The sequence below is a fragment of the Zosterops lateralis genome, assembly GCF_965231275.1.
Source record: "Zosterops lateralis genome assembly, chromosome: 15".
Taxonomy (NCBI): domain Eukaryota; kingdom Metazoa; phylum Chordata; class Aves; order Passeriformes; family Zosteropidae; genus Zosterops; species Zosterops lateralis.
In genome coordinates, this window is record NC_139775.1 from 16,036,783 (window position 1) to 16,050,445 (window position 13,663).

The 13,663-nt window shown below is 48.6% G+C and overlaps 1 protein-coding gene and 1 pseudogene across 12 annotated transcripts in view; one reads left to right on the plus strand and one right to left on the minus strand.

Moving 5' to 3' along the window:
* Positions 1-1,108: 1,108 nt before the first annotated feature.
* Positions 1,109-9,273, minus strand: LOC310915448 (annotated as a pseudogene). The gene is made up of 6 exons: positions 9,035-9,273; positions 6,137-6,194; positions 4,417-4,555; positions 3,752-3,924; positions 1,883-1,990; positions 1,109-1,262 (listed from the first exon to the last, which is right to left on the minus strand). The product of its transcript is annotated as an uncharacterized misc_RNA (transcript).
* The window catches only part of MAPK8IP3 (mitogen-activated protein kinase 8 interacting protein 3), a gene marked incomplete at its 5' end in the record, with an annotated part of 50,713 nt that continues 46,321 nt past the window's right edge, over positions 9,272-13,663 (plus strand). For all 11 annotated transcript variants that reach the window (XM_083872600.1, XM_083872612.1, XM_083872605.1 and 8 more), the window contains one exon: positions 9,272-9,589. In XM_083872600.1, coding sequence (XP_083728726.1) covers positions 9,272-9,589 — 318 coding nt within the window. The remainder of the gene's footprint in view (positions 9,590-13,663) is intronic.

A 13,663-nucleotide genomic window follows, 5' to 3' on the forward strand; every position in this document is an offset into this window, starting at 1 on the left:
GTACATGAGACTTTAAGGAAAGTATGTCACAAGTCTTCTTCAAATCAGAAATGAAGTTTATTTGCTAGTAATTTGGAGGTAGACTGTGGGACGTCAAACAGGAATAGCTGGCTTTTAAGCAAGCTTCTTCCATGAAGGAGCAAGTACAGGATTTTGTACTTGCTTCTTAACCATAAGTGTGGTTACTCCAGCACTTGTTCCAGCACCAACCCCCTTTGAGTTTAGCTGCTGCATCACTTGGCATAAACTAAGAAAGCTGATGGCTTCAGCAAACCAGGCTGAAGTCACTGCTTTTAAGCCAGGGTATTAGCACACAAATCAGTTCTGAACACGTATTTTCTTCTGTTCACAAGTCTCCAACATAAGTTTACAGCCCTGCTGCATGTGGTTTTTCATAATTACAGCTGGAAATTCATCATGGGATTTTTCCTCTGAAAAAAATGCAAGTGCAGGATTTCAGCACTGAAGAGCAGTGCAGCAAGTAGAGGCCTAAGGCTATTTTGAAGCCACAGTCTAGCAGGAGTCTCATTTGCAAGCTGTGTTAAAATACTGATGAGGCCTTACATGGAGCACTGTGTGCAGTTCTGGCCTCCCTAGTACTAAACAGATGTGATTTGGGGAATGCAGTGATGGGCCACAAAGGTGATCAAGGGACTGGAGCCTCTGTCACAGGAAGAGGGGCTGAGAGAGCTGGGGCTGCTCAAGAAGGCTCTGGGAGATCTGACCAGTGTGCTCAAGTACCTGCTGGAAGGGAACAAGCATGAGGAGGCCCAGACTCTGCTATGGACAAGAGGCAATGGGCACAAGGGAAATCACACAGAATTCCATCTGAACACAAGGACACACATTTTTCCTGCGAGAGTTCAGATGCTGGGACAGGTGGCCCAGACAGGCTGCAGGGTTTCCATCCGTGGAGATGTTCAAACTGTCCTTGCTCTGTGCTCTACTTTCTGCTCCATGTTGGTTCTTTAGGGTTATTTGTTATTAAGCAAAGATTTCAGGCTTGCAGAGCTGGTGACTTCAACCTGTGGCTGTGAAACCTGCTGAGCAGGACACCAGGGCAGCAGTAATACACCACCCAGACATAGTGCGGCCACAATACACCCAGCTACAGCTGAGAACTCACAGCAGCAAAGGATGAAGTGATCCTCAGCCAGGTGGTAGAGACCAGTGGAGGCACAGACATGAATACCAGGAGAGCGAGGACTGGCAGTCAGCATGGCACAGACAACAGCAAGGACACCTCTCAGTCCAGCATAGTCCTGGTGAAGGGAACAAACAGCCTCTTCCAGGAGACCCTGTTTCCTGTGGGTCCTGGTGGCACATGGGCTGTGCAAAGTGGGCTGGCAGGAGTGGCAGTGATACGGCATTTCCTTGCTGTTGGCAGTGTAGCAGACCAGCTGTTCTACCTCTTGCATACCTCTGAACTGAGACTGACATGTTTCTAGGTGTCCGGTACTAAGTGAAACCCCAGGCTTTAACAAAGGGGAAGGGGAAACATCATTGCACTATGGCAATTATGGAAATAAGATATGGAAGCTGTTTGACAAAACAGGGCCCGATTGCATGCAGATTGTCCTTTCCTATCTACCTGCAAAGCTTATCCCAGTTCTTTCTGTTTCAGTCTTGGACTTCCCAAAACACACAGCCATGTACCATGGGTTGATGCTACCATATCACAATTACAGGACAGAGGTAAAAACAGAGGAATGTTACTTCTTGTAATTTAAGTTAGGCTAAGGTGCATCTTGCCGTTTGCAAGAATATAAAGGACTCCTCGTTCAGTCACAACAGGTGAAATTCTGTTTGAGGAGGCTGTAGTGGACATTTCAAAAAATCAGGAAGAAGTTCTCAGCGACTGCTTTGTGTTTTGGGTACTCACAATTAATATTCCAACTTCTGTGGAGAGAATGAGGGAGCTGTCATACACTGTCCCAAAAATATAAGTGGGTGCCTGCTGATTTTAGAATATTCATCCTGGATGAACTTGCTAAAAATAAAATTAAGACAATAAAATAGAATAATTATTATTATTGATCTTGTTATTTTGATAGAAAGTAAGTCTGAGGAGAAGCATGTGGGCTGGAAGGCTTTGAATGAGAGGACTTGTAGACAAGCTTGATTCTGTCTGGTTTACATTGCCAAGCCTTTAGTGGTTTACTTTCTTTTTAATTAGTGCACACCACAGAGGAACTGGTATTTTCAGACACTTGAGAGACTTCTAGAAGCAAGTGCAAAGTGAAACTGCAGGTTAAAGTGGAGCATGTGTTTCCTATCTCAGCGCAGCTCACAGCAGCAATGTGCCATGACCTGCCCAGATCACATGGGTGAAGTTTTAAGACCACTTTTGAGAGGTTAAAAGCCTTATCAGTTCAAGGGGGTGAATGCTGAGGGGCAGGACTGTCGTTCCCCAGTAAAATAGCCCAGCTTCACACCAGTGTCACTTTCTGCAAGCAACTGAAGAGCACAAGGGATTTAAGAAGTAATGGCAGGTAAAAGGGAAAGGAACAGCAGCTCATGCACTGTTGTAGTGTATCCCGACTCCCGTCTGTTTTCTCTCACAGTTTGTCTCGCCCATAATGTTACCAACATCCCTTCTTTCCATCAAGTTAACCCTGACCTTTGTTCCCGATCCTTCTGTGCCAATCCTCAGTGGTGCCAACCCCCTGCCCATCCATCAAAGATCACCCCTTCCCCTTTACCTGGAATGTTCTCTGTTCCACGGCACCCGGTTGGTATTTGAGCTTTGTCTCCTCCCCTTTATGCGCCCCATTGGTTGTTGTTACTGGTACCTCCCCTTGGCTTCCCCTCCTGCTGGACACCCATTGGCTGTTGCTTTGTTCCACCCACTGTGCCATCCCTCATTTAAAAGCTGATGTGTTTGTTTTCCGAAGAGCCAAAACGGCTTTTGAGATGAATGCACAGTTTGTCTGATGTATTGACCCCTTCATGGGCTGCAGAAGTCACCTGTGCTTGTAGATGCTGCCTTGAGCACAAAACTAAATGTCAGACAGGCTCTGACACCCCATGCCCACCACAGCTCTCCCTCTGAGAGCTGGAATCAGAGGACAACAATCGATTTCAACTTCTGCAGGAAATTTATCTCTTTTCTGGGGGTGATGGCCCATACTGCCTTGTTTTGTAAATAACACTTTTCTATAATCACTGCTTCTTTTACACAAAGAAGGTCTTGAAGCAAGTCTCCCTGACATTACCATTCCAGCAGAGTACTCAGGTGCCGTTTAACCCTTTCCTTCCCCTTGAAACAGATCTTGTCTCACTGCACCGAAAAGAGGAGAGAAGCTCAAGTCTTCTAAATATACAAGCCCTAGAACAGATTAACACTAAGAAATGTGCAGTTCATGTTCTGCTTTTCACAGTAATTTAAATGTGGTTTCAATCAGTCACGTGCAAGGCATCTTCTGCTAGGACCTGCTGCAGCAGGTTCTGCTGGCTAAAGTACAGAATCACAAACACATTTCATTCCTGTCTCTTTCACTCTTAAAGAGTGAAAAGAGTACTGTATTCCATGGGAGTACTCCTATACTGACTATCTGTGACTGCAGATGTTAAAATAGGCCAAGAAAACAGAACTGTCAGGCTGACACTAGAGAGTTAGAGTGGGCCTGGCATCAGAGCAGAAAACACCATTCATTGCACACAGAAAGCAACAGGAAAAACTGGAAAATCATGTGCCACTTCCTTCTTACCTCACTACCACTTTCAGGTTCTTTTAATCATTGGACAAAACCAAAGAAACTCACCTCCCCAGAGTGTCCACTGCATTCCAAACTTCATCTCAAACTGCTGGGTGAAGAAGAAATTGAGGACACTCCCAAGACGGGAGAAAGACGGAGTCAATCCAAATGCCAGTGGCAGCTTCTTCCCCTTAAACCAGAAGGCTGTGGTAACGATTCTGCACAACTTACAGAAGTGAAAAATCCTCTCTCGAACAGACAGGCTTGACCACTTGACCCAGGGCATGACACAGAAGGAACAGCTCTCTCAAGCTGGAGAACACAGGCTTGGAAGATGCTCCACACATGCCAAGAGGAGGCATTTGCCAGAGGAGGTTATGTGCTAGCCTCAAGGTCTATTTAAAAATGTACTAAATTGTGCAGGGGCATGGGATGTGAACTTACCCTTCTATAAGGCAAGCAAAACTAACTTCAAGAGCAGAGAAATCACATGTCAGTCCCCACCCTTGAGAGAAGGACAAGCTTGTTAGAGGGGAAGACTTTAACATTTCTGCATGCACTGGATGGAGCAGTAGTCTGCCAACAACACAAGTCCCCGGGGAAGAGCAGGTGAAGCTGTGACTGGTAGGACAAGGATCCAGAAGGCAAAAATGTATCATGACTCTTTGGTGAGACATAAATCCGAAAATACAAAAATACATAAATGTGAATTCCTTACTAGTAAGTGACCCATTCCTGAAACCAGAGAGCAGTCTTCCTGGTAACATCATTGGGAGGAGGTATGGGAACTCCTTGAAGTGTAACCCTAAAGCAAAGATGGATGATCCCAGCAGAGTGAGAAAAAACAAAAACACCAACTAGGAAGAAACAAACAAACAAAAAAAAGCACAAACCTCAACAGACATGCTGAAGTCAGGACAAAGACATTCTGTGTCAAAAAGCTAAAGAACAACCTCAAAACACACCAATAGACCTCATCACTTTACTTTCCATTTCCAATTTCGTAAAGACCAGTCCCTTTGTAAAATGACTTGGAAATTATCAAAATAATGATGAAATTATCACGGTGGGAGGTTAGAGAGGCAGAGTAAGTGGCAGAGGATTCTCTAGAGGACGTGATCTCCTCTGTGCCTCTCTCTCCTTAGACATTTACCTTTGTGATACAGTGAGAGGGACTCAGATATCTGATTTTTATTTATGCCTCAACATACGTTACACATGATTGGGAAGATTCCTATGCACACGTGCTGGCAGCCCTGTCCCCGGGCAGGCGCCTCCTGGCAGCCTTTCAGACCAGAGGAACCTTCACCCCCGCGCTGTGAGCGACACATCTGCAGGTGGGACAAATGCCCGGATGCCTGGGAAGAATGCCCGGGAAATCGGGCTGTGGGAGGAGCTTTCGCAGATAAAAGCACTTCACTCGGCACAACGAGAACCACAATTCTTCGGGTTACTCGGGGGGTCGGCTTGGCCCCCTCCCCCGCTTTTTCATCCGGGTGGTCCTGTTTCCCTGTCCGCACCTGCTTTGCCCTGGGTCACCACTCCCGTGAACCAGCTCATCGCCGCCACGGCCTCGTCCTCCGCCGCCTCCCAGCGGTGCTTCCCCCGCCCGGCCCGGCCCGGCCCGCGGGGAGCGGCTGGGGCCGTTCACAGGAGCCGCGCAGGGCTCGCTGCCCCTGGACAGCCGCCCCTGGAGCCCCCAGCCCTTGTTGCTGAGGTTTGGGTTTGCAGCCGGCGCCGAAGGCTCCCTGCCCCTGGACAGCCGCCCCTGGAGCCCCCAGCCCTTGTTGCTGAGGTTTGGGTTTGCAGCACGCACGCTCCGTTTGCTGTGCTGATGCTGATGGAGCGCTGGGGTTCTTAGGTAGCACTGTCCCTGTCTTCTGTTTCTCTCTTCGTCTCTCTTTTTCCCTCTCTGCTCTCGTTTCTATCCCCCTCGGTAGGAACACTTACCCTCCTTTACCCGTAAGCGGTTCTCAGATATGATATTGTTGTCTTTGCGCCTTATTTTCGCCTGAGAAATCTTATCAAAAAGAATCATCCCCGACTCCCTCTTTTACAGTAGAACAAAACACAGAATGTGACTGTGTGGCTGGGAGTGCTGGGTCTTGGCTTTCAGGAGACACCAGAGCAAATGCCAGAGCTGGGAACAGAACCCTGCTTTACCAGTCTGTCCCATCAAACACATGTAATACTAGTCTGTGTCAGAGGAAAGTGCCCTTACTGCCACGTTCTGTCAATTCGGGTTAAGTCCGTGGTCGAAGGATGAATCTCAGTTACTCAGCTGAGACATCACACACAGAGCTGTCCCTACCCTCTGCCCCTCTGTGATGTTACCACAGTGGCACCTTTTAATAATTCCTTTGAATTATTTGAATGCGTTGAAAGGGCAGCCTGACATTGCACTTCAGAACAAGAATAAATTAATTGAATCCCAGAACTCAGCAATTTCCCGGTTTATCAATCAGGAGTCCAGCCAGAATACTCACCACTGCATTTCTAGAAGAAAACCAGAACAGAAATGTGCATCTCAGGTGTAAACCTGGTTTACATAAATTCTTCCTCTACCACAACTGTCCCATGGTACTGTGGAAACGGCACCTTCAATTTCAGCTCAATACTAATTGAAGGTGAATTCTAGGTTGTTATGGGTAATGTCTGTATTACATAATTCGTGCTTGGAAATGATGAAATACAGAATTGAGAACTCACCAGCAGCTCCCGGGGAAGGCTAATTTACAATTGTAAGAGGACGGGCGGCTCCGAGGAGGAACCACGAATTTGCAATAGAAAAAGAGCTGCGGCCAATCAAGGGTGATGAGCCAGGGTACACCTGGATGATTGATAACAGAGATGCACCTAAGACAAGACCCCCGAGCTCCTCAGGGCTGTGCATACCAATATCGGCTTCTGGAAGTCTCATCAATCCCTGTCTCTGCCCGGAAAGCCACCCCGGAGAACAGAAGTCCCAAAAGAAGACACAGGAATATGCGATCTGAGCAGAAGTGGACAAAGAAACCCTGTCTCAGGGAAAATAAACTGTATATAAACTGCACCTTGGGTGGCCGGATTTGTGAACAGGGCAGGACTGGTGCAACAGAGGCCAGTCCGAGGGTCACCCGGCTCCCGTCCCGGGATCGGAGTTGTCCTTTTTACTGTGGCTTTTCCGAGATTGCTGTTATCCTAAATAAATTTTATTTTTGATTATCAATCCGGCTGATTCGTTTATAACACAGGTACTAAAAACAGTATCATGGTTTCCATGGTTGTGTGCCATCAAAGTAGAAACCCAATGTGAGGATTCCACTCCTCTCCCCTGGGGAACTTTCTCCCATCTGCTGCCACATATAGATATAATAACGACCAGAACTTCAGAGAGACAAAAGAAGTGCCTGAGGTGGGGGAAAGGAGTGCAGCTGGCTGCAGACTCTTAGCCAGGGGGTTTTCTGCAGCGGAGACAAGGCTGTGGCTGAGTTTCTGGTTTTTTGTTTGTTTTGCTGCCATTGTTGTTGTTTGTTTGCCTTGTTATACATATGTATACATCTACTAGTAAAGAACTGTTCTTCCTTTTACAGTATCTTTGCCTGAAGATCCCGTATTTTCAGAGGTATAATAATTTGCAGGGAAGGGAGTCACATTTTCTGTTTCAAGGAATGTTCTCACCTTCCTTGGCAGACACCTGTCTTTCAAACCAAGACACCTAAAATACTTTTTCTTTCATAAAGCAAAGTTTCAACTGTCCAAGGGAAAAAAAAAATCATAGTTAATTTGAGATCATATAGTTACTACAAAAGAATCCTGATTTTCCTTGCAGAGTCTCAGTGTTTCTATCCATTTCTCACTCCTTGTGCCTCTACCACTTGAAAATAATTCCTACTGTCTTCCTGCAATTCTACAGCCCAAACTCAGCCGAGCCCAGGATGTGGCAGACTGTGAGTTCTGTGACCTGCTGAGGTGCTGGAGCTGCCGAGGGCGTTGGAGCTGCTGCCCGTCATTAGGTGCTGCTGCTTTGGGAAATCTACTGATGGAATTCAGTGTTGGTGCTGCATTTTCTTTTAGGAGTTGAGATAGCCAATTTGGCCCTCTGGTGAAGCATTGATTTAGAAGAATTAAAGACTTTAGTCAAAATAGATAGTGCTGAGATAATGTAGCCAGGACTTCCTTTTTGTTAACAGAAGCCGGACTGAAGGGACTGATAAATCATGGAAGGAACTGATAAATCACGAATCCTGTCAAACCAGGCTTTTGCATCCTGAATAATCAATAGACCCCATGAATACAATACAATCATAAACACTCCTGGAAAAACAGGATTCAGCTGTCACATAACACTAAAGGTTAAAAAGTCAAAGGGAGGAAGACCCATCTTACTTCATCATTTTGGGACCCCACCCTATAAAAAAAGACCACCGACCCATTTCAAAGAACAAACCACGCATGCTTAATGGCTTTTTGGGCTAATTACCATACAGAGCGGGGAATGGGATGTACCAGAGTTATGAATGTGCATTTGTGTTTTGGGTATTCAATACTCCTGTACATAAAAGCCCCTGTGATGATCTGTGGATTGAGGTGTGTATTTGGGAGCGATCCTGCACGCTGCCATAATAAACACATACTTTCTAACTTTAAACTGTTAGAGAGTCTTTGTCCCTCATAGTTGGATATTGGTATTAGATTAATATTCATAGCTTTTTTAATAAATCACTGGCTTCCAGTTCACCCCTGACTGAACAGGTTCTTGCCTGCTTTCTCTGTGGTACCTACGGCTGCCTGGTCCTGGCAATGGAACTGACGGGTCTGTAACGCGCCCCGGGACGCGCCGCCTCCTTCCTTCCTTCCTTCCCTCCTTCCTTCCCGCCCGCCCGGTGTCCTGCGGGAGCTGCGGGGCCGTGCGGGGGCCCGGCGGCGGCGGCGCTTTGTCTGCGGGGCCCGGCACCGGCACCGGCCGCGGGCTGCTCCCGGCACAGAGCACAGCGCGGGCCCCTCACCGTCCCCAGGGCACGGAGCCCCGCAGCGCCGGGCCCGCTCCCGGCACAGAGCGCTGTGCGGGCCCCTCACTCTCCCCAGAACAAGGAGCCCCGCGGGGCCGGGCCCGCTCCCGGCACAGAGCACAGCGCGGGCCCCTCACCGTCCCCAGGACAAGGAGCCCCGCGGGGCCGGGCCCGCTCCCGGCACAGAGCACAGCGCAGGCCCCTCACCGTCCCCAGGACAAGGAGCCCCGCGGGGCCCGGCCCGCTCCCGGCACAGAGCACAGCGGGCCCCTCACCGTCCCCAGGACAAGGAGCCCCGCGGGGCCGGGCCCGCTCCCGGCACAGAGCACAGCGCAGGCCCCTCACGTCCCCAGGGCACGGAGCCCCGCGGGGCCGGGCCCGCTCCCGGCACGGACAGCCCGCGGCTCTGGGCGGTGCCCCGCGCTCCGCCCCGGCCGTGCCCGCGGATCTGACGCGCTGTGCGGGCGGGGCGGGCAGCGCACAGCGCCCGGCGGTGGCGGAGGCCTCAGCGGGGCGGGGAGCGGAGCGCGGCCGAGCCGGGCCGGGCCGAGCGGAGCGGGCCGAGCGCTGTGGGCCGGCACCATGCTGGAGATCCAGCTGGACGATGGCGGCGTGGGGGGGTACCCGGGCGATGATTACTGCTCGGGGTCCGTGATGTCGGAGCGGGTCTCGGGCCTCGCCAACAGCATCTACCGCGAGTTCGAGCGGCTCATCCACTGCTACGACGAGGAGGTGGTGAAGGAGCTGATGCCGCTGGTGGTGACGGTGCTGGAGAACCTGGACTCGGTGCTCACCGACAACCAGGAGCATGAGGTGGAGCTGGAGCTGCTGCGGGAGGACAACGAGCAGCTGCTCACGCAGTACGAGCGGGAGAAGGCGCTGCGCAAGCAGGCCGAGGAGGTGAGCGCCGCCGCCCCGCGACCATCTTGGCCTCGGCCGGGCGGGGACCGGGCCCGGGGCGGGAGGGCCGGGGGGCGGCCGGGGCTGCGGCTGGGCCGCCCCTCACAGGCCTCGCTCCATCGGCCCGGCCGCCACCACCGGCGGGTCCCCGCTGCCCGCGCCCCCGCGGCGGATCCGGTTCTGGGGGCGGCGGGGGCTCGGGGCAGCGGCCCCCGGTGCCTTCTAGAAGCGGGAGCGGGGCCCGGTGCATCCCCTGCCCTGAGGGCGCGGGGCTCCGGCTCCTCCCCGCACCGCCACTGCGGCTGGGCCGCCCCGAGATAGCGGAACGGGAAAACCCAACCAAAACAGCTGCAATCCTGTGGAATTCCTGAGGAATTAGGAATTCACTTTGCAATGCTAACGGCATCCGGAGGGGTCAGCACGATTTGTCGTGTAAAAAATTAGTTTTTAAAGTGGGTAATTTGCGCAGCCGTCCAGCGTTCTCAATGTCAGCTGTAAGCTGTTCCGTCGGGGCAAGGGATTGCCTTTAGAGTATAACCTCATATTTTTGAAGCTTATTTTTATCAAGACTATGCCTTGAGTTTAATAAAATGGTTCTCAGGGCAGCACCTGCCGTTTCCTGGATGTGCCCCCAGGAGAGCCGGGCAGGACTGACCAACTGGGGGTTGTTGGGAAGTGGCTCATTAGAAATCCATTAGAAATTAGAAATCCAGCCCCTCTGATGGAGAGGAAGGAGACACTCCTCGGGTTACAGGGATTCGGGTGGAGACAGGCCAGAGGGGAGGTGATGAGCACTCTGTCATCTTGCTGCATCTGCGCCTGTCCCTGCTGAAACACAGAGCATCCTTTCAGCCTTAGAGGCTGGGAGCCGTAGGGATTGCTGTTCAGCCTCTTTAGGTGACAGTCTGAGCTGGGATAGACCTTTGGTGCTGAAAGAAGTACGTCCTCACCACACCATCCCCACCACATCATCTCCTTTAAACTTCTTAAAAAGTGGGAGGTTTCTTTTAGACTAAGGAAGAACAGAAGATTTAAGATTCAGTTGCTTTCCTAGGAGTCAAGTTCTGATTTGATAGGGGGTAATTAATAATATAAAAGAAGTGGTAATTAATGAAATAGTTGTTGAACTGGAGAATGGTGTAAAACATATGCAAGATTTCCATAGATGTGTTCTTGTTGCTTAATAATCATGTGTGAGAAGCTTGGTAACTCAGTGGGGAGGACACTTGTGGTCCATTATTGATACTGAAAGCAAGAGCCAGTCAGTTAAAAGTTTTAGTCCCAAATTCTAATTATGTATTAAGAGACTAATAAATGATCCAGAAATTCTTTTGAATGCTTGTAGGAGTTGAAAAAATATTCTGAGTACATGAGGCTTATTTATGTTGTGTAGAGAAAGCATTTTACAGCTTCTGAGAAATAATTTTTAAAGCGCACTATTTATGGAAAAAATAATGGGACTGCAAATGGGGGTTGGAACAGTCCAGTTGGAATTATCTTGCATCTTTGGGCTGGGGTGGATTTCTGTTCTGGGCTTACTAGATACAGGATGTGTTTTCTGGAAGCAAATGTACTGATAGCAGTTACATTCCTTGCAAGGAAATTTGGGAACTGTGGCAGAGTACCACTTACTAATGGTATTTTTAAAAAGTGAGATTTAAAAAGTGCCAGTGATGATGATGGTGAAGATACTCCGTCATCCTTACACACAGCTCACTGTAGGTGGGAGAAGTGTCTGCGAGGAGATTTCTTATCAAAAAGGAATAGATAATATGCTTCTTATGAGAAAGAAACATAGGATAATAAATGAGCTTTAAAAAAATTAAAAGTTTTATATTAAAATTTTTAAAATAAAAAAGCCTTATGAGAATAAATGAGCATTCTGCCTCTACAAACCCCTTATTACAAGGTCATACATGGAATACACCACTGCTGTCTCCCTTGGTATATAACAAAGTACATGATTTATCTACACCTGTTTCCCATGCACTGTTTACCCTGCAGTAAATTACATGTTCTGGGGGTGAAAATCTGTGTATGACAAGGAATTCTGCTGTCTACCAGGTAATTGTACACAATCAAAAACTAGAAAACTGTTTTCTTTCCAGAATCTGTATTGATGTTCTGAAACAGTGCCATAGTGACCAGGGACTGTCCATCCCACCTCTCCAGCAGCATCAGTTTCCCGGGCTGTGCCTCAGGACTTGGGTGGGATCTTCACTTCTAACTGGGAAGATCCTCTCCCCTGGAGACAGGATTTGACCTCAGTCTTGATTCCTCTCTGTGTATTACAACAATCAAATTGATACTGAGAGGTTGGAGATGAAAACCAGATCTGTTCTCTTGAAATATCCTGTCAAAAGACCCTGACTTGTTGTTAATTTATATTAATTAATTAAATTAACTAAAGTAACTGGAACCACAGGTGGGCATTGTTCTGGCATTAAAATGTGCATTGTATTGGCTGATTACCACCATGCAGAGACATCACACCTTGCTGTTCATCTTTATGCAGCAGTTGTGCACAAACAGACTGTACAGGTATGGTTTGTTAAATTAGGATTAGTTGTACAATCCCAGAACCATGGAATAGTTTGAGTTGGAAGGGACCTTAAAGATCATCAAATTCCAACACCCCTGCCACGGGGAAAGAAACAACTTCATTTTCGTTAAAGACCATAAAGGAAGGTTTTCCTTCTCAAAATTATCATCTTAAGACAATTCTCTATATCATCTTTTAAAGCAGTCTTTGCCCAAAGCGAATGAATGCTGCATTTTCTAAACACTTAGGTTGTAGACACTCTGTGTTTTTCACTAAAATAGGGCAGCAGAAGCATCTCCACAAGTGGGTTTAGAATAGAAGTTCCTTGGCATGAGGCAGTGCTGTCAGTTGCTATCCTTACGGAGCTTAGTACACAATATTGCAATTTTCCATGACCTCCCAGCTACTGAAGATTTTTGGTGGTTTTGTTTTCTTCCCTCTGTTTCATATGAACATAGAATATGTATGTGTGAATGTAAGGTCATTATTGCTTGTGTGGTGTGGTGGTCTGTGGAATAACAAACTCCACTAGTGTGTCTGTAACCTCCTGAGATTGTCCCACACCCTTGCTCAGTCAGTGGCAGCTGGAGCAGGTTGTCCAAGACCTGCTTAGAGTTTGAACACCTCCATGGATGGAGACTCTGCAGCCTGTCTGGGCCACCTGTCCCAGTCTGACCCCTCGCAGGAAAAATGTGTGTCCTTGTGCTCAGATGGAATTCTGTGTGGTTTCCCTTGTGCCCATTGCCTCCTGTCCAGAGCAGTCTGACCCCCTCATTCTTGCTCCCTCCCAGCAGGTACTTGAGCACACTGGTCAGATCTCCCAGAGCCTTCTTGAGCAGCCCCAGCCCTCTCGGCCCTTCCTCCTGTGACAGATGCTCCAGTCCCTTTACCACCTTTGTGGCCCTGGTATTTGGACTGGTGTATAGGACATTACTTACTTTTACCAGCTAAGTATTTGGTTTAGCTCAATCTCTTAAGGAAATGAAGCTCTTGTGGTTGCTGTCTTAGGAGCTGCCCCTGATAACTTAGGAAACTGATGGCTGCTTTCAGACAAACTTGTTAAATAAAAAGTTTTTGGGTTGTCTTTTTGGTGAATAGTGAAAGAGAAAGGTCAAGTGAAGGTCCTGCATGTTGAAGGGACAGGCAGAGCTGGCAGCATGCAAGTGATTGGTGGCAGCAGGACAGTTGGCATGTGGCTCTGGGGCAGGTGGGTCCAGCATGCACACACTGTTGCTTTCTGGGATCTGCTCAGGGGACATGTTGGGCTAGACCTGGGATGAGGAAAGGGCTCTAGGGGCACCTGCAGAAATCCCCAGGGAAAATAGGCCTTACTGGGTCCACTCTTAATGAGACATTTTGATTTATGCAAGCTGCTTTCCTAATGTTCTGTATTCTTTCTCTCTTCAAGATAAGCATTACTGTGTGCCCTAAATGCTGATTTCTGCAGTAATTGTTCATCGCACTGGACAGTGATGCAAAGATGAATGTGCATGTGTGAATGCACATAAAAGGTTTACAAGGATGTTTGGGGT